At 38.8% G+C, this 26754-nt stretch overlaps 1 protein-coding gene across 1 annotated transcript in view; it reads right to left on the reverse strand.

Moving 5' to 3' along the window:
- Positions 1–312: 312 nt before the first annotated feature.
- grm3 (glutamate receptor, metabotropic 3) overlaps positions 313–26754 on the reverse strand; it is a 68261-nt gene continuing 41819 nt past the window's right edge. The window contains exons 5-11 of the mRNA XM_055222578.1: positions 22034–22276; positions 19059–19248; positions 17584–17893; positions 14493–14686; positions 13366–13498; positions 4499–4676; positions 313–389 (exon numbers count right to left, since the gene is read on the reverse strand). Coding sequence (XP_055078553.1) covers positions 313–389; positions 4499–4676; positions 13366–13498; positions 14493–14686; positions 17584–17893; positions 19059–19248; positions 22034–22276 — 1325 coding nt within the window. The remainder of the gene's footprint in view (positions 390–4498; positions 4677–13365; positions 13499–14492; positions 14687–17583; positions 17894–19058; positions 19249–22033; positions 22277–26754) is intronic.

Genomic DNA, 26754 nt, shown 5'->3' on the forward strand with positions numbered 1-26754 from the left:
CCATTTTAACCCCAGTAACTCCAATTTTCGCAGTGCACTCGCAGTGCATGATTATTTTATATTCAATAAACAAAATGTCTAACTAAGAAAGAAGTTTTACCCCAAAACTGATTATCCCCCATGACACTTTAAACACATCTTTTTAACTCTATGGGAAAAACAAATGATCCTTTTACCTCCAGAACCAGTAGTGCTCGCCCATATCTGAGCTCCATGTGTGTGCAGTGGTTTTATGTATAAAGAGTCCGACGGAGCAGGGTTTGGCGGTGGGCGTGGCCTAACAGTCGAGGGGTGGGCTGGGGGAAGACGGTCTCACAGGGAGGACGTGGTGGAGTCGACGATCTCCCTCCCGTTACACACCGCCGGGACAAAGTGCGCACTCACAGAAGCTGCAGAAAACACAAAAGCACAGGGCTCAGCTAGTGTGGACATTGTATAGATTCAGTTACATGCTCCACTGGTACTTTTCAGATTTCAGATCACGATGTTATACTCCCAGATAGGGGAAAGAGCCATTTTTCACTGTGTGTACCTTCTTATAAAATATCCAAAAGGTAAATTCACAAATGTTGAACATGCTCATTTCTATTATTGAGTAGATACATAATATGTATTAAAAGCTGCATTTTAATCATATTCATTTCAGCTGCTCCCACCTGTATTAAATATTATTGGCCTATAGAATGTTGTGATGCCATCTCAAACCCAGGTATAGGTCGTCTTCACGTTCTAGATTTATTTCATGCTTCCAGACATATATAACTCTACGGCAAATGCATTGTTTTTGAAAGAAATATCCACAAATGATGAACCTTTGGGATTGGCTCCACAAACTTGCCATAATAATCTTATAGTTTGAAGTTCTTTTTGCTGACAACAACAAATCATGTATTTGGGGTTGAATAATATCACCTCTTTCTGAAAATATTGTGAAAAAAATGATTTAACTTTTTGCATCCGCTGACAGAGAAGATGTCAAACTTTGTGATACTTTTGTTTCATGTGGATAATTACAGAGATATTAACCATAAACCAGGTCTACAAATCTGCAGTCTGACAGTTAAACAGGAAACTCCACCACAGATTCTGACCGTCCTCCAGCTCATTTTTGAAATATAAGCCTTCCAGAGTTTTGGGATGCCACATGAATGCAAAATGTATTACTATATTTCTTACTTTCTACAAACTACGATATCAAGTGCCTTTTTCAGTTGCACACATTATCCCAAGGTGTCAGAAAGTACAGGAAATGTCCATACTGTCTGGCAACACAGTTTAAAAGCCCTGCACCTGACTCCGAACAATGAGTGAGGAACTTGTTAGCTCCACCCACTTAGTCTTGTCTCTCACTCTGACGTCTCTCATTTATCCTGCAACGAGTTTTGTTAATGATGTTTTCCTGAACCAGAAGTCTCATGATAACCAATTTTAAAGTATGATACATTGCAACAGAAAAATATAACGATAAATAACTTTATACCACTGACACGATAACACAAACCCCGTAAACTTTTTTCTAAGTGAACCATATTGTAAAAACGTAATAAATACTTTGCAGTGACATCACATTGAGGTGTTCTACATGTATCTCTGTAGTGGAATGTTCAGCAGTTACCATGGAGACAATGCAAAGTCTGAAAACACTGTGAGTCTGTGACAAATGTGAGCGTTCGTGGTCCTGTTTAGGAGTTTGATGTTCAACAAAAAGGTGAGTGTGAGACTTGTTTAACACCACAAATCAGCTCACCTGTTACACTTTCAGCTAAGTCAGTTCTTTATGGTCAGATTGTGGTCAAATAAAATTCAGATTGAAGTCTAAGTAACAGAACTTCAGACAGAGCAGTGCTTACAGTTAGCATCACATCCCCAAAGAATGTTGATGACATCAGGTACAAATTATCAATAGCACACTTTAAAGATATTGGGTCTAGTCACTAATAGAAATGACTAGAAATGATTTGTGAATTTACCTGTCGGATATTTCATGGCAAAGTACAATGTGATCAATAAGGAAAATTGGCTCTTGCCCCTCATTTGGGAGTGTGACATGAAACTGGAAGATATAGGCTTAATAATACAAGAAGAAAAAGAAAAAGTACACGTGATAAATATTGAATCTGATAAAATATTGTTCTATTGTGTACTGAATGATAAGTTGATATAGTAATTATTGCGACAGGCCTATTCTGAACTAAACAAAATAAAAGTCAAGAACAAAGTCTTTCAAAGTTTATAAGATCAAGTGAGCAGTGAAAAACATTCATAGAAATATATTAGCCAACAATGTTAAAAAGTAAAACGAAACAGCCAGGGAACAAACCAAGAAATTACTTGTAAATATATTTATTGTATAGTATCAAAACACTTTTAACCCTGGAGAACCCAAGAGTTCTTTTCTTCTTTGGTAAATTATGAACAGTGCATTAAATTATTGCTAAAAGTTCACTGAACAATGAAATATCCAATTTTCAATTTTAACCTTTTATTTCCTAATTTAGGATCAGGGTCAAATTTGGCCCTTAAGGAATATAATTTATCCAAAAAGAATATAAAATGTACGTCTAGATATTCTGCAAGCTATAACTAAAAAGATAAAAAAACAAAAAAAAACAAAAAAAAAAAAACAACGCACAATTTTACCAACCGCTGGTTTGCTGAGAAGACGATTTTGTTTGGGTAGTTTTCCAGCTCAACAAAACAGCATGTAGTCAGCCATCTTGTCACTACCACTGTGGCTCATTTTAGTTCAGTATTCATCTACTATGTGTCTCTATGCAGGGGCCAGAAGTGGCACTCTGGGCTTTTGAAGTTAAATTTGACATTTTTTTGTTTTGTTTGTCCATTTTCGGTAGCAGCAATTAACTGCGGCCAAATTTGACCCCGAAGGTTCTCCAGGGTTAAATGAATGTTAACTTTAGAATTTAGTGTTAATGAATAAAGTAAAATCATATTGTGCGTGTGTCTGGTATACAGTTATAATTTCTAACACCCACGAATCATTATGTGATATTTGAACATTTTAAGTCGCAAAGTTCATCTAAAATGACTTCAAACAAACACGTCCACTGACTTCTGCAGAAGACGGTGGTGCCCAATGTGAACTGATGTCGCTGTAAATACCATCACAACAAAGAGCCTTTAAGTTGTTGGTGCCTCCGATGGAGAGCTGCACATCATGCTTGTGAATTTAAGACTTTTTTCATTTGTACCAAAATGACTATGCAATGCTGCCGAATCCTAAGTGTATCACAGATTAAGACAAATATGTCTGTGGTGGTGAAAAGAGGAGTTGGTCAACAAAACAGCATCTTGAAATCTGAAGTGATTAAAGATTGCTCAAACGTGCACAATCACACCAAATACAGCGTCGGGTGACTAAATGGTGAGGGGAAAACAACTACAGTATAACATGGTTAAAAGCTCTAAAAAGTCAATTTTGCAGAATAGCTGTGCACAATCCCAAGATCTACACCATCTGATAAATGCTACAAGAAAAAACTGAAATCGGTAACAAACCAGCAATCTCTCATGCTCATCTAAAAGAAACACCAACAGTTTAAAAGTAAGAATATGAAGTCTGTACTCAGCAGTCATAGCTGTATGTAGTGTCAGTGTGTATAGTCTAGTGTTTTTCAGGATCTGCTAGCCTCCCGAGGGCCCCTCCCTCTGCAGAGCTCAGTTCAGACTGTCAGCTGGAGACCTCTGTCTAACTAGCTCATGATTGAACCTGTCAATCAAACATAAATGATAACTGCTGCGGAGGAGGAAGAGGAAAAGGAAAAAGAGGAGGAATACAGGACCAAATTTAGTGTGCAGGCACGTGGCATTGGGTTGGAATAATACAACAAAGTAACACATTTTGACATTCTCTGCTGTCAAAATGAGGGGAACCCATCTTACAACAATCACTGTAGAAAAGGTAAGAAGAAGGTAAGACCTGAAGGTATTGAAGTATTATAATTTGAAATAAACTCTAACAAGGACTGAAACAATTAGTCAGATTAATAATTGTTATCTAATAATAATAATAATAATAATAATAATAATAATAATAATACATTTTATTTATAGGGCGCCTTTCTGGGCACTCAAGGTCACCTTACAATACAATACAATACAATTTACAATTCAAGCACTGAAGCATCTTCACTCCACTCCTACAGCTTTTTGCCCAGTTGACAGATTTAACTTTCACTTTTACTGCTAAACTGATATCAAATTCAGGACTAATCCTGGCCTAGATATGGACTAAACCAGGACCAGAACAGGACCAAACCAAGTCTACATAACTAGGCTCTGACAAGGACCTAACAAGCACAAGTATGAACACACCCTCAGACAGAACAGTATTTACATCAAAATGATACAGGAAATATGTAAATTTAGTCTAAAAAAAAGTGTAAATTTAGTCTAAAATGATTAGATTTGCTATTGAGATGTCATCAAGCAGTATAACTTAATCTAGGTGTTGCCATGTTAAGTGTCCAGTGTTGCATACCATGGGAGGCGTAGGTGGTGGCGGCCCCACTCACACTGAAGCGATTGAGGTTGAGTCTGTGGCTGGCCACGTTCTTCTGGGGCTGGAACAAGATGATGTGGACCTTAGGAGCAAACATACAGCCCAACACCACAAAGCCACTCAGGCTCACAGAGATGCACATAGTCGTCGTCTGCACCTGCACGTGAAAGAGAGAGACAAAGCTAAAACTGGGAAAACCACAGGAAACCAAGGACAACAGGGCTATAGATATTCATCTGTTACAAATACGTAAATTCCGCCGACAACCAGATTTTCAATAGTGCTGTTAAACTGGGCAGTAGATGGAGAACTAAAGAAAAGAGTGAGGGGAGAGGAAGGGCGAGGTCTGAACATCTGCGGAACAGGATGATTGATCTAACAGGTATCCACATACTTTAATCAGTGGAGTCATGTGTGATGTCACGACCTACTTGAAATTGCAGTGGCAACTGAAGGTAGCACACACTTAGAGTTAAACGTTTTTGGCCAGAAAGCTGAAAATTTGACCTAGTTTGCCTTACAAATGCCCAAAAATTGGCTAGGAAAAGTAGATGATGCTCTTGAAACACCACATACACAGTATTTTCCATTTAGTTCTCCTTTTAACTGTTAACTGTTGCGCAAACAAAATTTTCACATTCCAAACATCTGTGATAGAGACTGTGATGCTGTCCTTGTTATCTCGGGCTACGTCGTCATAGGTATAATACTCCCTACAATGGAGGCATAGCTACATTGGACTGTCCTAGACTGGAATGAACAACACTTTCACAATGTCTTGAGGGTTCATGTCTCCGGGTGCTGGGTCCCGGGTCCCATGCTGACGTAAATAAACTTTTCCTGTGTCAGAACTCCAGCCTCATGCCTCTTCTCTTCTTGGGCTACTTCAATGTGTAACTGAATAAGCATAACGGAACTACAGCCAGTGCAATAATCTAGAACAAATAACACTGAGACTTTCCATCCCATGGCTTCTAATATTTTTCACTAGTGAAATAGCATATGGTGTTTAGAATAGTGTTGTCCTTTTTTGGCAACATCAATACAAACTTGCAACGTCCTGGTCAAAAACACTCACATCCACTGCAATTTCCTTTAGTTGGTGACATCACACAAGACCGCCCTGATTACAGCCAGGTGTTTCTCATTATGAACACCTGGCTGCAGGGGCGGAGTTTGAAGTGTTGATACCTGTTAGACCAATCACACTGTTTCTTATACACCCAAACCCCGCCTATCGTCTTCCCTCAGACTTCCCCTCATTTCCTATGCAAGCTGCTGCAGAGAGGGGACTAGAAAAAGTGGAGAGGAAAGTGATGCGATCCGAGCAACCTAGCAGCGTTGAACTGAAATCTACATTATGCAAATACAGGGCAATATCTCTGCGGTGACAGCCACTCATTGAAGACTTTTTGACAAACAAACGTGACGCATTGGTGGAGGCACTAAACTCCCTCCTAATTACCCTCGCACGTGGTTAACTGCGTAGAGGGCTGGCAACAACATGAGAGCGAACTGAGCACAGGAAAACGATTTTGATGCTTGGTGTGACTGCAGTGTCACTCTTTTGTTTAGTCCTCCTGGTACTGCCCAGTTTAGCAGCTCTATTTGAAATGTGGTTGCGGGAGGTGGTCCCACTTTAAAATGTGAAATTTTGGCAAGTACCAAGCCAGCATATAAAGCCATAACCACCTGTAATAAAAGAAAAATCATGTAAAGGGTTTGACCCTGGAAGCGTTCAGAGCTGAGGAGCAGACAGTGTGATTAAGATTTAGGACAGTGATGGATCTGCTTTATGCTAATCCAGAGCAAAGTCATTTCAAACACAAGATGAGGTTTTATGATCATCTGGGCCACTCTGTAAATGACTACAATATCAAACTCTAAATTAAAGAGGACAGAAATAAAGACTGCATAAAAAGGTCAAACAGGAGGCTAAAAGTTGCAGCTTACAATTGATTTGTGATCAGGAAAACATTTAATCAAAGGTGTTTCTTGGTGTCCTAGTCTGAAGATGTCTGTGTAATCTCTAAATCATCCAGGGAGTTCCATTACAAAAGAAAATTGAAATCTGTCAACTGGACAAAACGTTTTAAGCGTGAATATGTTTTCCTAATTCTGTATGAAAGGAGGAGCTACCTAAACTGAAAATAACTCACCCCAATATCAGTCATTGGTTAAGTCCATTATTATTAGTTATTAGTTAAGAAGTTAGTCATAGTTCAATGGATTTCAATGGAAGTGCATATGACAGGTAACATTACACATATCACTAAAACATAATTATATATAACAATTTGCTAGTAAAAAACCCCCAAAAAAACCCAAACAAACAAAAAAACAACTTCCTGGTTGATCATGGGCACGTGATATGACATAACTCTTACTTAGCAACCATATAGTAAACAAGGACCAGAGCTAATCAAATTACACAATAGTTATGATTTTACAAATAAAAATAAATGGCAACACCTTTATTTTGTTAAATGAGTTTAAACTGCCAAAACAATGCCTTCCCTCTCTACATTTTAGATGAAATTGTCTCTCTTGATGTTTTAGAATTAAGCTTCACTTTTTGTATCCTTCCTTCTCAACTTTTTTCCCCACAAACTGCCACTTAACTAGTGTAAAACTATGCTAGATATTTATCACAGGCAAAGGGAAGCAATAATTAGAGAAACATGGAAACCCGTCATGTGCACTTAAGCAAGGTCCAAACCAGACACCCCTTTGTCAGTGAGTGGACACCCGATCCACTACACCACTGTTGCTCCATTCATTATTATTGTAACGTTTTTGGGGGGACTACAAGCTAATGTAAGCTAACTGTAGCGCTCTGGCATCACTGAAGCTAAGAAACCTGCTGAATAGTTATTTCCACGGGCTTGTTTACTTGGCAGTGGCCTGGAGCTGTGGGTTTACCTCTGGATCAATACAAGACTTCATCAATAGAAATCACTGAAGACACACTGCGAGCCCTGAAACTCCATCTGTCTGAATCACTCAACAGATAGTGGTTTATTTGCCGATCAAATCTCTCATGTCAGTATTAAGTGCTCATTCATTCCCAGAGCCAAATGCATTACCTTTTTAAAACCTTCATTTAGCATTTTCTGAGATAATAAAGTGCACTTCAGCTTCCCTACTATAACATTACAGTCAAACAGCAAGCTAGCTATCCCTCTTTTTTTTTTTTTTGTCATATTACATATACATTGGCAGAATTTTGATGATATTGTGATGAAGTGATCCAGTGCTTTTGCGTAATGTTGCTCTATGGTCAAACACAGAGTACAGTTACTTTCCTATAATCAAAAGAAACACTGGGGAACTTCAAGCTTTAAACTGCTCTGTAACTGTGAGAAAAAACATGACTCTTGTGATGCATACATGTAAGATTTTTCTTGCTTTAATAAAATAAAAATACAAAAAATTAATAATAATAATAATAATAATAATAATAATAATAATAATAATAATAATAATAATAATAATAATAATAATAATAATAATAATAATAATAATAATAATAATAATAATAATAATAATAATAATACATCTCACCCACTTTTGCCTCTAAATACTCCAAACTGTGCTTTCTTTGTGGTGGCACTTAAGGTTAAGCGGGAATCCCATTCATTTCGATGGAGAATTTGAGTTTCACCTCAAAAATATGATATAAAGTAGGTTGATTTGTGTAAAATGTTCAAAAAGTTTCAACAAGATTCTCTGGGAGGCTTTAAAATAGCTTTGTAGTCCATATAGAACATACAGCATTTGTAGTCAAGATCAGCATCCCCATGCAAAATAAAACAACCCCAATGACGATGGCGATGTCCATGGCAACTTCTGGACTAAGGTGAATATAGCGTTACAATTTTGTGCATTATTCATTCTCTTCAGACTCGAGGTGGTGAGCTACTATTGTAACCACAGCTGCCCTGGGGTAGACTGGCAGACTGGCATCAACCCCCCACCACCAACACACACACCACTATGACAGTATTGCCCTTGACGCCTCACTGTGGCAGTTAATGATAAATAACTGCATAATAAATGGTGCAACAAACAAAGTTATTTTCTTTAGAATCCTTTAGTTACATCCAAAAAAACCCAACTTTTTTGCATATCATCCACCCATAGTTCCTGTTTAATCTCGATGGTTTGGTCAATGGTGATAAGAACTAGTTAATAAAAGCTGTGAGCAAACAAAAACTGTACTATGTAGTTGTTTCATGCACACTAAGGTAATCTGGACCAAGATCCTGGCTCAAGATCTAAAGAAGGTTCCCCTGGACTTGCACTGCGGTGGCGTTTGTATTGATAGATTGACTGGAATAGTGTTGTTTTTACATAATTATGAAGCAATCCGTCCAGTGTTCTGTCATTATTTTTCCTGTCTGCTCACCCACCCAACAACTGTTCACAGGATATGCGCTTGGAGCCATGTTAAGTGTAATATTATGAAAAGGTGTGAAAAATATCCAGTCAATCATCAAACTGAATGTGCCCAGTAGCTTCGATGTAATTGGTTGGTCAGAAATGTGTTTGTAGTGTCCTCCAAGTGTCCTCATGTTCTTTGGATTAGTTTTTTTCACTTGTTCTTCCAGAATATAATTTTAACAGAAAACTGCTCTAGAGAAGGCAGATCGATTAAGGATGTTTTTAAAATTTCTGGACAAAACAACGTGTCATGAATGAGGTCCAATGTTGATTGAAAAAAATATAAATAAAAAAATAATAAAAATAAAGAGAAATAAAAAAGTAGACAGTCAAAGTAGACTATGAAATAAATTAAGTAAACAAAAAAACAAAAATAAAACAACAAAACAACAACAACAACAAAAAACAAAAAAACAAAACACATAACCATGACGATTTGAGTCATAAATTGAAACAATTATTTATGTACTGTTAAATTCAAATCTGTAGAGAAAGAGCTAGCCTTGGAGCCATTGTAGATTGGAACATTGTAATACTATATAATAACTACACCTTAATTAGCCTTAATAAAGCATTAACAAACACTTTAGTCATAATGAACAAACCGTTTATCAAGAATGATTCAGACTTTGAAACTACTTAATTAACAACCCTAAACTTAACCCCCAAATTAAGAAATGACTAAATCTATTACTAAAACTATTTGTTCGTTATAAATTCTTTGCACATGGATTATCAAGGTGCAGTTAATGGTAAATGGTCATATTTATATAGTGCTTTTCTATCTGCAAGGCACTCAGAGTGGTTTACATTATGAAACCACTCACCCATTAACACACATATTCATACACCAGTGTGGGCAGACACTGGAGGGGGCTTAAGTGTCCTGTCCAAAGACATAATGACAGTGTTCATCTGTTTCACCAAATTCATAACAGACAATTTGTCAACAATGATTCAGGCTTAGTAACTACTTAATTAATACCCTAACACAAATCCAATCAATTATTTGTTCATTATGAATTAATTATTTGTTAAACCTTTAATTAACCCTACAGTGGCGGAGGCTATTGTCGCCGATAGAGCACAGTTGCGAATTTTCCATTACCGTAACTCCGCAAACAATTTTGCTATCATGTAAATTCAAACAGCATCTCAAAGCAGAAGCATGGGGCTCTTTAAATATTTGACTTGTCATTATCTCTGCACCAGTAATCTGCCTCCGTTGTTCCTCAAAGGTGACGAATGAGAGTGCAGGTGTCGTGGGGATTTTCCCAGTCACTTATTCAGTGAGTCAAAGAAATAGATAGATATGTAAAATAGAGGTAGTTGTGTGGAAAAAATGCAGTACATTCTGATACTTCCTTTAACATTATTTTTATGGCTAAAAAAAGAATAAAAGTCTAGGTGAGCTACACTGGTCTATAATGTGCTTAGTCCTTCAAGGGTTAAGGTAGTTATTATGATGTGGTAATTGAAATCACAATTCATTAAAATACAGTCATCTCAAACAATGACAAACAAAAAAATACTTATCTAAATAATTATTCAAGTTGATGAAGACAGATAAAGGTGCAGGACTGCTGTTACTGCTGATACTTCATGGTACAACTACAGTAGAAAAATTGTGCAAACTCCTTAAAATAAATAAACTCTTTACTGTACTTGGTTTACTCAAGTAACTGTAGCCACACAACTCATTACCCACACCTGCCTCTAGTATTTGTGGAGTTTTCATCTGTAAAGAATATATTTTCCACTGGATCAAATAGTCTTTTTTGCTTCTCTAGGTTACCACGGGAGCAGCAGCAGCAGCAGCAGCCTTGTGCATCCCCCATCAGTAATCATCAGGGCCCCTGCCTCCTCTCTGCTCTGCTCTGGCGGCTGGAGTTTGTTTACCTCACTCATCTTAAAGTCAGATTCCAAGGCCTCTGCTATGCCCTTTGATTGCGCATATGTGTGTGAATGTGTGTGTGTGTGTGTGGAGGGGGTACGGGTTAGGGGTGCACGCTCTTCCCTCCACTCTTTACTTCTAAATCTGGACATGTGTCAGCACACTGAGCAGGCCTGTCATCGCCACAGTGCAGCATTTAGGGGCGCTTTAAAAAAAGTCAGAAAATTGAAGCGTGACATATTTGACTTGGACTGACTTTTAAGCAGGAGCGGTGTTGGGAATGCGGAATTAAAATGAAATCGGAAGTCAAAGCACGGCAGCGAAGTCGAGAGACATACTAAATAAGTATATTGGATTACTCAAAAATAATTCTATTGTCCATCACTGTTTCATTTTTTTCCCTTTTTTGTCCTTTTATATTTTGTTATTCATTATGTGATTTGTCATCTTCAAAAAAAAAAAAAAAAAAAAAAAAAAAAAGTCAATCAAGCCCATAGATAAAATGCAAAAAAGCACCACAGGAAAACCGGATAACTAGCCTAGTTCAATTTAAACGATTTAATTTTTCAAAATAAATGTAAATTCGGAAACTACGATTGAGATGCTGTGGTTCAAATCTCCCAGATCTCAATAACACATCTGGAGAAACCGGTATGTACTTGTACGTCCGCTGCCTCTAACAGTTCAGTCCAACTTTCATAAGGCGTAAACTAGGAAAGGCGTTCAACTGTACAGGTAAGGAAACACCAGGAAGACAATTTCAATGTCTTGCAAAAGTTGTTATATGTATGATAGCATTTTTATTAGCAATTATAGCTGTAAAGTTTTAGTGATAATGCTAAATTACTAGACACACTTGAACACCATGTAGTCCCCCGCTTCATTTCTTTGACCTGCACGTAGACTGAGACAAGAAGTGGTCTGACATGTTTTGGGGCAAAATCCTGTGTAGATGCAGTGACAGCAGAAAAGGGTGTATTGCCAAAAGAAACAACAACAGTATTAAAATGCTAATGACACAGATTTGGCCCACAACCATTGGGTTAGAGAGCTACTATGTTCAATGAAATTATTTACTAGTTACATGGTCAATTTTATTTGTATTTTAGGTGAAATAATAGTACGATGATCTGTTCTCATTTCAACCTCCTGATACCATCTCTGTTGCTGTCCACCAATCACAGTCATTCATATAAATACACACTCTCCCCCCTCATCCCGTTGTTTCAGCTTAGACTGCCACCTGCCTTTCTTGTTCCATGTGGTTTGTGGACTTCTCTACTTAACAGGATCTCCTAACAGAATCTACACAAACATTTTTCTGTTTAAGTCTCGTTAGGACTTACTCTAGGGACTGTCAATTTGATGTAATGGCATAACACCACTTTAAAAACGAATTTGTGATGCAAAAAGTGCCCAGTTGCAAATGTATTCAGACATTTGGAGCAATCAATAATGTGAATTCATGAGGTGAATGTGTAAGTACGGTGAGACTCCAAGTAGCATCTATCACCCAAACTAATAGCTCTGGGTAGGTTTGTCAAAATTATCGAAAATCAGAAACTACTTAATACTCAAACTAGTATTGAACCTAAATACTCATTTGAGCAGGTATTGATACTAAAAGGCACATTCACAAGACAGAAACAAACCTTTCCTGAATAGCTTTAGAATGATTTTGAACTGTTTCAGGTCAAGTATAAGACACATAGACTAGTATACACCCATGGACCACTATGGAACCTACCTGGACGACTGAGGGATTACATAGATGTAAGACTGTATGGTAATATAAAGTACTATTATTTAATGTTGAAAATAACATTATATTCACTAAATAAAGACTTTTAAAAAAAATTATCTCCCTGGTATTGGAATCAGTATTGAGTCTATTCTTTAGCATCGATATTGAGTGTATAATTTTTTTTGTATCTTGACAACACTAGTTCTGGGTTAATAATGACAATGCACTGGATTTATTACTCCTTTCAAGACACCCAAAAACATTGTATTATTCATTCATTTCATACTGCCAACCTGTGCCATTGGGCCTGAGGTCATCATCAGTGTTCACCCACCGTTTACTAGGCAAGGTGGATGAAGTGTCGTGCCTAAGGACACAACAGCAATGTGTACTAGAGCCACTACTGCTCCACTGTGGCACCTGGCATTCTGAGTGTTCGCTCAACCAGGTACTAACCAGACTTGGCCCTGCTCAGCTTCGGAGATTAGACACGATTAGTTCAGGCATTCTCAAAGAGTTCTGACTAAGGCTGCAAGATTAATCATAATCCAGTTTTGTATTCATTTGTCAGTTGATATTTTTCTGTTAGTTCTCCTGGATGTTTAAGTTGTGAACTTTGAACAGAATCCTATCATTAAAAACTAATTGCAAATCTAATTGCAGGGTTTGTCAGAACAGAATAGTACAGAAATTCCAACTTGTACTGTACATGATCTTGCAAATGTAACTGATCCGATATGGACGTGCAGTGATGATGTGTGTTACCCTGTAGTCGCTGGAGGTGACGTAGAAGATGGGCAGGAAGGCCAGCCAGATGATGCAGGTGGTGTACATGGTGAAGCCGATGAACTTGGCCTCGTTGAAGTTCTCAGGGCATTTCCTGGTTTTAAAGGCATACCTGACAAGAAAGTTGGACAAAGCAGAACCAGCAACTGGTTACATAATGAATATTTTATGAAACCAACAAAGTTTTAGAATATTTGATTATCTTGCATATTTTGATACTATTGGATACCATGTTCCTTTTACTGCTGCTGTTGGTGCATAGGTAAATGGTACTTTTACATTTACTTGAATAGCTTTCTAAGGAATTGGAGTATATTTCTGACACTATTCTTTTACTGCTACTTGTGACATATCCTTTCAAAATACCAGATATAATATTATACTTGAGTAATAGATTCCCCAAAAAATGTTTTCAGTCTAACTTGAGTAATTTCTTGTACCACAAATTTGTTCTTTTATTTGAGTCATAATATTCTAAAGTAATGTTTCTAGGAGTTAAAGTTCGGGCTACTTTATCCACCTCTGCTTTGCTGTTGGAACACTGAAATTCGCCCATATTGTGACAAATAAACAAAAGTTATTTTATCTTATATCAAACTAGCTTGTGATACACACCATCCACAGCTCAAATATTACAAATGTATGCAAATGAGGAGCACTTTCTGGAGCGGATTACACCACATGACATCAGCTGGTGCAACAGAGCATTTTAAATTTGGGAGGAGACAAACTAATATATGCAGTCTCACTCATTTTTCATTCATTTATTTATCTGTTCCCTTCATGAAAGTGATTGTCTGTCAGTGACATTCTTTACACAATGCTTAACATACTCATCGTATTAATGAAACAAAGCATAATTCCAGCTACGTTTATGATGAAGAAACTAAATTATATTCTGTTTACACTATTACACTAAATTATATTCTGTCTTACACTATTTTCTGATCTATGTTATAATATCTATGTAATCCCTCAGTCTTATCATCGTGGTATCGGAATATGTATTGAGCACTGAGTCTATTCTTTAGAATCAAAATCAAGTTTGAGATTTTAGTATCGTGACAACACTAGTCTCCACACAGTTTTTTTGACAGTAGACTGACCAGGTGCAGAGGACCACCAGGAGCACGTCATAGACCAGGCTGAGGAGCATACTGGAGTCCCTCACGTTACACTTGAGGATGACGGTCTGCCTCCTCTCGGGCAGAGTGAACCTGCGCGTGCCTGGGACCTCCAGCAACAGCCACACAGACACCAGGAGGAGCTGCACCGAGATCAGGCTCAGGCATATGAACACCTAGGGCAGAGAGAGGAGAGTTGGGGTCAACTTACACTGAGGGTCCTGTCACGTTTCAATACTTCAATTGCCCATATTACGCTTTCTGATATGTTTAAATGTTATTTCCACATTAAAAACATACTAAAAGTTGTTTTTCATTCACATTATCATATTTATTTAGGCTGAGTTCTCTCTCAAACAGAAAACACAGCCTATTTCTACTGAACCAAAGGTAAAAGGTATCTGTTAACCTGAAAACTATAGTTTCATGACATCACAAGGTGGAACAAAGCATTTTAAACTTTGGAGATGTAAACAAACTGTAAGTAAACATGTGTGAATGAAGCAAAACACACCTTCAGGTATGTTTTTGATGAGGTAACAACATTCTAACATGGCTAAAAGCTTACAAGAGTCAATTTTGCGTAATATAGAACCTTTAAAGTTGGTTATAGCATCCCAGCCAGTGGAAATGAAACAGCATACAGGTGGATGTGCCCATTTTCCATTTAGCACATTGCCACCCTAAGAGCTACAAGTTGCAAAAAAGGTAATTAAATTTTTCTCACAGCTACAAAATACAATGATTACTTTTTTCCCATTCCAGCTAAGCGCTGGGACTGTCAGCTTACCCAACCCGCCATTACACATTCAAAGAAGGAAGTTACCGTACCACAAAATAAGAGTTCAAAATCCTTTAGACGGGGCTACAAGCAGCTCAACTGGGCAGTACCTGGAGGACTAAAGGGAGTCAGGGAGGAGGGGGAGAGGGGTCTGTGGGTATAAGAACGGTGTGATTTGTCTAACAGGTACTACTTCAAACTCTGCCCCTGCAACCAGATGTTTATAATCAGAAATACTTGGCTGTGATCAGGGCAGTCATGTGTGATGTCACATAGTACTTGGGATTGTAGTGATCAATGAAGTCAGCACACACTCAGTTTTTGACAATTTTGACCAAAAATCTGCAAATTTACCTGGTTTGCTCTAAAATTGCCAAAAAAGAGAAGGAACGGTAGGCAATGCTATTAAAACGCTATATAAACAGTTTAGTAGTAAAACAGAAGTTGATTCAGTGTTTAGTTCCATTTTAATGGATTTCATGAGTAACTTCTGAAAAAGTCAACAACTACACAATAAGGTCCATGTCATTACATTAAAGGTGCATTATCTGGTGGAGGGTCTATCATCTGCTCGTCTCATGGAGATGTTAATTCTTCCCCTGGAATGTTCCACTATCTTGTCTTGTTCAGTTACATGTGTTTTTATCACTCAAAAACAACTAAAAACAGGTGTGCTTACTGTGAGTGGTGTCACCACTCCATATATTTGACCTGGAACTTTGCCTGGTGGAGCCACCTGCTTGGGTCCATGGAAATAGACACGTTTAAAGTCATACTGTGGGGCATTTCAGGAAAAGCCAAAGCTTCTCCATGGAAAGAAGCAGGTGGCAGACTCTCCACTAGAGTTACACAGCAACTATAACATAACGAAAAAGGCGATTTGTGTAGAAACGCTCTGTACAAAGAGCTTTTCAGCTCTTTGTACAGTATGCTTTTGAACGTTTAACAGGTTTCTAATCATTTCTAAAAAATGTTTTTCCAATTTATTTTCAAGGTAAGTTATTATGAAACATTTTACACCAAGAACCACCTAAAATGTGTTTAGTACAAGATGTAATAAACCGATCTTACTGTTGTACTACACCTGGACTAAGCCAGGGCTACGTGGAGTTCAAAAAAGGTCTAGACTAAGACTTAATAAGGACTAAACTAGGACTCACGCAGAACTAGCCCCAATAAGAGAAACTGCAGCACAGATTGAGAACCATAACATGTCCCTATGAAGTTTCAGGTATTGTTTGTTACTCTCAGTTTTTTTCTCATTGGAGATGTTTTTTTTCTTTTCCTGGAATGTCCCACAGAATGGCATTAAAACATTCTTACTGTGTGGGGTCACCTCTCAACAGACCTGACATGTAAATTAGCTTGGTGGTGTCTACTGCTTATTTAATGCCATACTGTGGAACATTCTAGACAAAGCAATAACCTCTCCATGATAATGGACGCCCCACTGGAAAAGTGACACAATGCACCTTTAACAATAAAATGAAAAGAACCTTATCATCATTTGTTTGGGATTGTCTCCACAAACTTGCCATAATAATCTTATGTCTTGAAGTCCTTTCAACTGACAACAATCATGTCTTTGGGAATGAATAATGGCACCACTTTCTGAAGCTTTTGTGAAAGAATAATTTCTCTTTTGTTTATTTTTGCTGACAGAGAAGACGCTGAACTTTGTGCCAGCTTTAGTTTCTTGTGTATATGCCCAGTAATAACAGAGATATTAACCATAAACCAGGTCAACAAATACACAGTCTAAGAGGAGGTATTAACTGCTAACACATATTTAGATCACCATGTTTTCTTTTAATTGTATTATTTGCCGAAACATGTTTTATAAGTTTCACTTTTTTAACACTTTGAGTCCCCCCCTTCCTTTGCTCCCTGCACTAAGTCACTCCGCCTTCAGAGCACTATCACAACAAAATGTGTCCTGCTAATGAAACTACTGCACATCGCATCAGGTTTGTCAAGTTGTTGTGTACAGTTTTGTATCATACTTTTGTATATTTATGGAGAGTTGTCATGTGGGAGCATGGCTGACGTAGGCTTGTGGGCTGAGCATTGCACAGAATCTTACAGCTAACCATATGGAGGGTTCAAATAGGGAGAGATTGTTAAATTATTGAAACATGCATGAATCTGAAACCTTTTCAGGCATGTTTTTGATGACAGAACAACATTATTACATGGTAGAAAGCTAAAAGTTTTGACCTTTCCTCCACCTCAGTTTAAACCATAACAATGTTTTGATGTCACGTGAATGCAACCTATTCGACGGTCCTTCACCTGAGAAGAGGGGCTGATAAATCTTGGCCTGGCTGGTCCCGCCCCCTCCTTGACGCCGTTGAAGATGCGTGAGATGCGGTTTGTTTTTGTGAGCAGGGCGGAATAGCACACGGCGAAAGAGGTGCCCAGACCCAGACGGCGCAGGGCACAGATGGCGGGCGATGGTTTGGCAAGAAAGAGGAAGGTGAGGCCGTAGGACATGAAGACTCCCGACAGCAGGATGAAACATAGCTCCCTCCCGGATGCCTTCACCAGGGGAGTGTCATTATGACGAGCAAACACCCAGACCACCAGCCCTGTGCACATGAAGCTGGGGACGGAGAAGGGGGTAAAGGGAAAGAGATGTTAGCAACCAGTTCTTTGTAATCAGAAACACCTGACTGTAATCAGGGCAATCATGTGTGATGTCACATTGTACTTGAAATACCAGTGGCCCAGCACACACACTTTTGCCTCTTTTTGGATCATAACGCTGCAAATCTACCTAGTTTGCACTTTAGTTGCCAAAAAAGACTAGGAGCAGTAGATAATGCCATTAAAACACAGCTCTCTGGCTAGTTCAACTCGCTAGAACAGTCATGGCAGATCAGGCTGTGAACAGGGAGATGCAGGTGGATGTCACTCACAACATGAATACTTCACCAGAGGACTATAAAAGGTAGGTGTTTGCATTTTAAAGCTAATGCTAACTTTGCTTCTTTTTATTAAAGAAGACGTGTTGTGCTTGTGTCTGCTACAGTACATGCTTGAGTCTCTAAAAATACAACTTCGGGTGAGTAAATGTTGAGAGGAAACAACTATAATGTGGTTAAAAGCTCTAAGAAGTTGATTTTGCATAATAGGTCTGCTTTAACATGTACATGTTTTAACAAAACAACAAAGTAAAGCTTATTTTTTATGTAATTTTTTATGTTAAGATTATTTCAGTTTGTGGCACTATTTTGATATATTACTTCACTCCAACATTAGCATTTGTATCAAGACAAAAAGTGTTCTCCGGTATATACTGTATTCACCTTATTTGCATACCACTTTGCAAAGGACAACAGTGGCTCAGGGTTAGCCAAAGATTATCGGATAAATTGAAACTTGTACCTGCGCATACTGTTGTTGGGCCCTTGGGCACAACACACTTAACTCAGTGTGTGAGTATGTGGCTGGTGATGGCCAAAGAGACTAGGTGCAGATTAGTACCCTGCTTGTTAGTCCACCATAGGGCAGCCGTGGCTACAATTTTACCATGATAACAGATACTATGCAATAGAATAGATGCTCAATACTGATTCCAATAGCACAATGGTAATAAAAAAAAAATACGTGGCCTTATATCTGTGTAATGCCGCAATCGTCCAGGTAAGGTCCATAATGCTCCAGGGGCGTATACTAGTCTATGGTTTTATACTTTTGACAGCCCTACTAGAGATACATACACACATTTCAACTTTCCACCCCCACTCCCCCTGTCCCCTGCTCACCCCACACAGGCGATGGTGATGGGTCCAATGGCCCAGGCGTCCTCCCACATAATGTAGTCCTCGGGCAGGTCGTAGCAAGCGCTCAGGTCCTCGGTGGGCCACTGTCCCGGGGCACAGGGGGTACACGTGAACTCATCCGACAGGTACTCATGGGCCTCACATGCAGTGCAGATCCAGCAGCAGTACTCCCCTGCACGCACACAGGAAAACAGCAGGGAGGGTAGGACTCAGTTATATCTACTTACATTTACTCACATTTACTTGAAATTGTACTTCTCAGAGTCTGACACCAGACTTTTACTACTACTTGAGTAATATATATTAACAGTGGAACAGCACTCTTACTTGAGTAAACGTTTTGAATACTCTTCCATTGTGAGTAAGTCTACGAGTGACAGAAGCTTTATGTTGACAATATGAAATGATCTGAACATCTGTGCTTTTTACACCTTCAGATATAGTATTTTCTGTGTCTGTTCTTTGTAAATACCAGAATATGGGAATTATTTAAAGGAAATGTATGTAGTCTGCGCTCTTACTGCTTAAAACCTTTACTACAGTCACAACTGGACCTGGCTTACCAGAGCCTTAACCTGCAGATAGAGGACACATACAAGTTTTCATCATTTTCAGTATATGGACAAGCCTCATGTGAAAGCTCAGAACATCCAGAATTCAGCTGCAGAGGCTGCACTGATTCATGATTGGCTGAAGGTGCTGGGTTGATGATTCATATCGTAGAGAGTCCTTTTAGGTTTAAACCAATTGGATTTCAGCATTCAAACTGGCAACACAAATGATAGTCATGGAGTTTACTGCTTTCTTGAGAACCAAAACACAAAATTACAACTATATTTATAATAAATAACTTGGCTATCATGTCCAGTGTTTTTATACTTAGTTACAATTGTTACTATGTTACTATGTTGCTATAATGCTATGATGGAAATTCTCTTGTCTACAAAATGCTATTTTTACTGTCATTGTGGTATCACAGTTGAGTAGAGAACTTTTTCCTTTGTATCATAATTAAACTTGAAACGTGTAAGTAATACGAGCACTAGAACAAGAGTTAAATACATAAGAGTAAAAATACATAAGAGGCTTCTTGCGTGGCTCCTCTGATTTAGATGTATTTGATCCAGAAAATATGTAGCAAATACAAAGGTATACATCAGTCAGCACTACAATAAAAAAAGACAATTTGGGATTTGTTTTGGAAAATACAGTATTTCTTTCTTTATCTTATTCTGTTCTCTATCTCTAATGTAAAAATCAGAAAGAGGCGCCCTATTGATTTCCCATTATGTTCTGACAGCAGCAGGGCCTGGTGTAATGCTTACAGGTAGAGGCAGGCCCGGTGAGAACAATTGTATATTTATATTAAAACATTTTCTTTTCTGTGACATTGTTTTTGTGTATTACATATTTATATCATCAGACAGAGCAGAGATATTCACAAGTGAAAATGAGTGTGTTTGAAGTAGCTAAGCCTGGTTTTCGGGAGCAGAATGTCTATGTGCTTTTTCATCTTGGTTCCATGTCTCTTCCTAATAATCTTACCTGGCTGTAAGTGAGTTGTGAGTACTGTAAATCTGTACTCACATAGTAACGGTACTTTGGAACACTATTATTCAAGTAGAAGTAAAATATAGTGATCCAAATAATTACTCAAGGAAGAATGAAAAAGTATTTGGAGATACAATTACAGTGTAGAGTAACAGTTAGGATGTGAAATGTTTTTAAAATCTGATTTATGAGTTAAAGTTAAGTTAAAACTGTGTCCTCTGGTAAACATTTTCAAATCAACAACTTTTACTGATAACAATTGTAACGCTGATTTTTCCTGAGTTATTTATGTGATGATTTAGTGTTTAGGTTTTCAAGACAATTATCCAATTAGAAAGCAGAATGAGCCTCACAGGATTCTCATTTGTGTTGCCAGTTTGAATGCTGAAATCCAGTTGGTTTAAACCTAAAAGAACTCTCTCTGATCTAAACCCCAGCACTTGCAGCCAATCATTATTCAGTGCTAGTGCAGCCTCTCCAGCTCAGTGAGTGAATTATGAAAGTTCTGAGATTTCACATGAGGCATAATGATAAGAAAAACTTGTATGTGTCCTCTATCTGCAGGTTAAGGCGCTGGCAACCCAGGTTCAGTTGTGACTGTAGTACCTTTCTTAAAACTCTGAGAGCACAGGCTATATACAGTTTATTTAAAGTGAAACTAAACTCTAAATTCACCTTTTTCACTAGTAAACTATATATGCAGTGTTTTAATAGCATTATCTACTGTTCCTAAAAATCTTTGGGGTATTTTACTGCAAGCTAGGTACATTTACAGCTGGTCAAGAACGGCTAACTCTAAGTTTCTAGTAGATGGTGACATCACAAAAGACTGCCTTGATTACAGCCAGGTGTTTCAAATTATAAACATCTGGCTGCATGGAGTTTGAAGTGTGGAAACCTGTTAGACCACATGTGTCAAACTCAAGGCCCGGGGACTAAATGTGGCCCGCCATGTCATTTTATATGGCCTGCGACAAGGTAAATTTAAATGTATGACTGTCTTAAAATGTCAGTTTGTCAAGAGTTACGCAATTACACAGACATATTTTTTAAATCTTTGCAAATTTGAGATTAACCATTTTGCTGATGTGGCCCTCGGTGAAATTGAGTTTGACACCCCTGTAGTTAGACCAATCACACTGTTCTGTATAACCCCTAGACCTTGTCCCTCCTCTCCCCTCAGTCTCCCCTTTAGTCCTCCAGGCACTGCAGTTGAGCAGCTTTGTTTGAAACAGGATTGTGGACAAAGTTTAAACGTTAAGTCCCACTTAAAGTACCAATTAGCATCTGATTTTTTTCACATTGATGTCAGAAATATAAATCACTGGTGTTCCCCATAACAAATGCTGTTCTAATGCTTATTTACTGCAAACACGTTAAAAGATAAATAACTTCCTGTCCCGTACCTGCCTGCATCTTCTTCATCTCATTGCGGGCGCACGGGTCGCTGCACTGGGAGGTGGGTACTGCCTCCCGGGGCCACTGGATCAGATGCCCGCTCAGACTCAGGCTCTCGGCCCACTCCCCCACCGGCACGTACCCCAGCCGCTCACCCATCCGCTGGTAGCTGAAGATGTTGTAGCGCCCCACGCCATCGCCCTGAGTGTCAAACTTGACCACAGTCTCGCTTCCCGGGGGAGAGAAGGGGGCTGTGGGGGGCAGATAGAGCAGAGGAGAGAGATAAGAGCCGCTGGACAAACAGTTTATCGACAGAGGTATTGATGGGTTTTGGAGAAAGGACGCCGAGTGAGAGACGTGGGCAGACTTCTACAGCGGCCCTGCAGGACAAGTCACATCAGTTAAACACAGTAAATGGGACAGAGGATAAGTTTATAGTTAAAGATGCATAATATAACTTTTTTTGTTTTGCTAACTTTGTGTATCCATGGAGATAAATGTCCTGCACCTGATTTTTTATGTATTTGAGCAAAATTAGTTTTGCCCCAGTACAGATATATTGTATAAGCAGGTTTTGAGGTCAAAATAAGTCTACATCTAATTAGAAAGCATCTGAGAAACAGGAAGTGTACATTCGCATGCTAGTTGCTGTTAGCTTTACTGTCACAGCAAAACTCCGCGCTGACAATTGCAAAAAGTGCTTATAAAAGTCACGATGAATAATCAGGATCCTCAGAATGCATAAGATATGTAAGAAAAAACTTTGAACCACTGCAAAAGGCACTGAATCATTTCTACAACCACACATGCAAGCAAACAAGAAGTACCTTGCTCAAAAACACAACAGTAGACCTATTTCCCATAAGAAATGCTGGCTTAACCTCTAAAGGTACCTAGTAAAACCATTCCTATTGTGTTTATATGAGTAAACTTCAGTCTGTCCAGCCCAGTGCTCTTCATGCTTCCCTGGGGTCACATCTGGACCAAAATGCAGCATTAAATTCCTCCGTGTCCACGTTTACGACCAGAGACAATTATAAGAAACACGTCTGTAAAGCCATCAACCTATATGCGTGAAGGAAGTGCAGTCGCTCCCTGGACGGCCCTGCTCCTGTCCCGCTCATGTCGTGTCCTGCTCGTGTCCGGCCCCTGCCCTACTCCTGTTTTGCTCCTGCCCTCCTCCAATCTGCCCCGCCTGCCCTGCTCCTACCTACACACGGATGCATTTAGCCTGCAAGTCTCATGTGAACAAGAAGAGCTGCTTCTGAAAAGGCTAAAGTGCTGTACACCTGCTGTTACAAAGGGATTAGCATGTAGCAGGAGGACAAGGTTGCAGCGGAGGTCGCAAATTGTCTGGATGTTAAGATTAGATTTAGAGATGTTTTTGTATTGCTGTGTTTTGTTTGGTAACTCAAAACATTGCATGAATACAAATGTAATTTCTCTTTGATCAAGTGCCTGCACCCTCTGCTGGCTACAGGGGAATGTGAATCTAGTTTTTAGTAGCCATTTACAACCTTTAGGCTTTCAACTATTATTGTTATCATTTGTGGATTGTTGAGAAATTGTTCTACCTGAAAATTCATTGCGCATTTTTGAGTTCATTTTGACAGCATTGACAATTACCATGTGTTTTTCTATTTCGTAAAGCAAATAACTTTAAAGATACATTTTGTGATTTTTCTGGCAGAGGATACGCCACCTTGTCTCCATTAAGATCCCCATAAATTAGTAAGACAAATAAGTTCCAGCACCAGACCAAATTACAGGTCAGATCTATGGAGAGGAGTCACTGCTCACCCTAAAATACCAAATTTTCAAGGTATTTTAGTAATTAAAGCACTTGCAGGATAGTGTAATGACATTATATAAAAGGTTCCAGGTGAAGCAATGACTGCGGACCCTCCACGTGAAATTTTACACAATACGCCTTTAAATTATAAGATGCGAGATTACCCATGCACATATACTCAATGTCCACTTTAAACACATAAATACTGTCGGGATGATATGAAATCAAATAGTAAGTAACCAAAATTGGCCTTGCCCCAGATCAGATATATTGTAAAAGCAGCTATTGAGGTCAAAATATTACCCTTGCGTGTGGTCTGCATGCAATTATTAAGTGTTTTATCTTCTGAGAATCAGGAAGTGCACAATTAGCATGGAAACTGTTGTTAGCTTTGTTATTTTATTGACCTTTATTTAACCAGGACAGTCCCGCTGAGATAAAGAATCTCTTTAAGGGGAATCCTGGGCTGGAGGAGCCTATTGTACATGTTTTTAGTGGCTGAGCAAACAGAAGCATCCGCAGGAAACCTACACAGACACAAGGAGAACATGCAAACTCACTGGTCAGTAGTCGAATACAGAAGAACTGGCAAGAATGCTGAGTGCTACAAACCTACTACAAAACTACTTTTGTTATTCAGGTTTTTAAGACAGCACAAAATTGAATTTGAACATGGTTGAAGTTCCAATAAAGTCCATTTTGCGTACAATGTCAACTTTAAGAGCTTACACAGTGCTGAAGAGTGAGGATTGTGTTAAATCCGTGCAGTGCTGAGGCCTGGTGGTTTGGTCGTTTTGCTCTGAGTCTGCTGACACATGCTACAGCACAACAGCCTGTCCAACCACATGAATTGCTTGCTTTTATGACCCATGGCCAGAGGGGAGAGGTACAATGGTGATGCTGTATACCCTCTGGCACAGTTACTCGAGTACATTCTAAGGATATTTCTTTTTTATTGCAAAAATATATATAAGAAGATAACTATATTGCTGTCTTTTTCCTGTTGTATCACATTGTATCATTTTTTAAATCCTCAAACCGCCAAAAGTTAGCTGGAGAGTACCTGGAGAACTATAGAAAAGAGTGAGGGGGGGGGCTCCATCCCTGCAGCCAGGAATTAGTAATCAGAAATACCTGTCTGTAACCAGTTCAGTCTCTCGTGATGTCACCAACTACAAGAAGTTACAATGTGGACTGGAGGCAGCACACACTTAGAGTTATGTTTTGTTTGTTTGTTTTTATTAAAAAGCTGCAAATATTCCTAATTTGCACTAAAATAAAAAGTGCATTTAGTTTAGTTCCACTTTAACTACAATCAAGCCCAGGTCTAGTGGTGTTAAAAGGATGCATTGCAGCCTTATTTAAAAACGTACCCCTTTGAAACACAGTTTGCTCTTTCACAGTTTGCAATATATCTTTCTTGCTGAATATGAATATTGCATGAACTAATATATCTTGTGCAGCGTTAGGTTGCACTGTAAAAAGAAAAGGTCTACAATGGCACAAACACTATGACAGCTCTCTCTAGTTGTGGGTAGATGAGTCGCTACATTAGTTTTAACTGGAGCTGTGACAAGGTTGTCCCCTCAGCCCATACTTTTTCCTCACCCTCAAACACAACCTCGACTATCACGAAGGCCCCCCCATGCTGACTGGAGAACAGGTTTATGAAATCCATAAATCACAGTGACAGCCCTCTCCTCCATCTTCCTCCCCTCCTGGCCGTCACCGGAAATTCAAACTGTCAAACTCATTCTGGACTCTCGTACTAAACGGTTAAGATGACAGCCAAATGAAAATGATTTTTAATAAGGCGATGTTGTTAATATCTGGAGACAAACGATAAGATACAAATTCATTACAGAGGTAGTTGGCAGATAATAAAGTTGGCATTAATCCAAGATCCTTCTCTAAAAAACGTTCAAACTCATAATAACTGTAGAATTTAAAGCCAGATGAGGCAATTTTGCATTATGAAGGTTTAAGAAGTGTTATTTTGTCCTCTTGGCTCTTCATTCAATAATAATACCTTACATTTGTGTTGTGCTTTGCAAGCTTGGCAAGTAATTTGTTTCAATCCGATAACAAGTAATGCTATGGCAAGTACCACGATATTGATCCAATACTTATACTAATGAATTTTGTATTAAAAACCATTGAAACTGTTCTATCACAAAGAATTTCACCTTGGTATATTATTTTTATATATAGACTGACAGAAACAAGGGAGCTTATCTGTGGCATAGGCCCCTCCGACCAACATCAATCACTCATTCACATAGACTAGGTGGGCAAAGTGTCTTGCCCAAGGATACAACAACAAAACCTCTGACCTTTGGGCTGGTGGACAATCCCCCCCTCCCAGTCAGAACTGTCACCTGTGCTGCTTACTCTCTGCCAGCTCTGACAAATGGGTCCCTGCCCCAGAGCCTCAGAGCCTCAGAGTGTGGAGGTGCAGAGGTGGAGAGGGGACATCCATTCACCATATCTTTGAGCTGACAAGTTCCATTCAGTTTTATTTGGTACTCAGGGAGAAAAGTAGCATTACGCAGCAGTTCAGTAGAGATTATAAAAAGATAAAGTACTCCTGTCACCACAACATGCTCTTGATAAATATTGTACTAAATCTAATATTAGAGAATGATGGGTAAAAATGCTGTGTGGCCAAACGCCTTTGTCTAAACCTGCCCCGGGGCAAATGTGGCAGCAAAAGTAGCTCATCACCGCCGAATGTGGAGTGAAAGAATAATGTACCAAACAGGGACTTTGAGCATCTGGTAAAGCTTTATATAAGACTAATACATTATTATTACCTCCTGTCACTGTCAGCCAATCATAGCCTACTACTTTTGTCTCCTATTATACATATTTAGTCTTTATACTCCTGCATTCAAGACGCCATTGCTCAAAATATTCAGTTTTCCTCTACCCCCTACA

The sequence above is a fragment of the Periophthalmus magnuspinnatus genome, chromosome 6 (genome assembly GCF_009829125.3).
Source record: "Periophthalmus magnuspinnatus isolate fPerMag1 chromosome 6, fPerMag1.2.pri, whole genome shotgun sequence".
Classification (NCBI taxonomy): domain Eukaryota; kingdom Metazoa; phylum Chordata; class Actinopteri; order Gobiiformes; family Gobiidae; genus Periophthalmus; species Periophthalmus magnuspinnatus.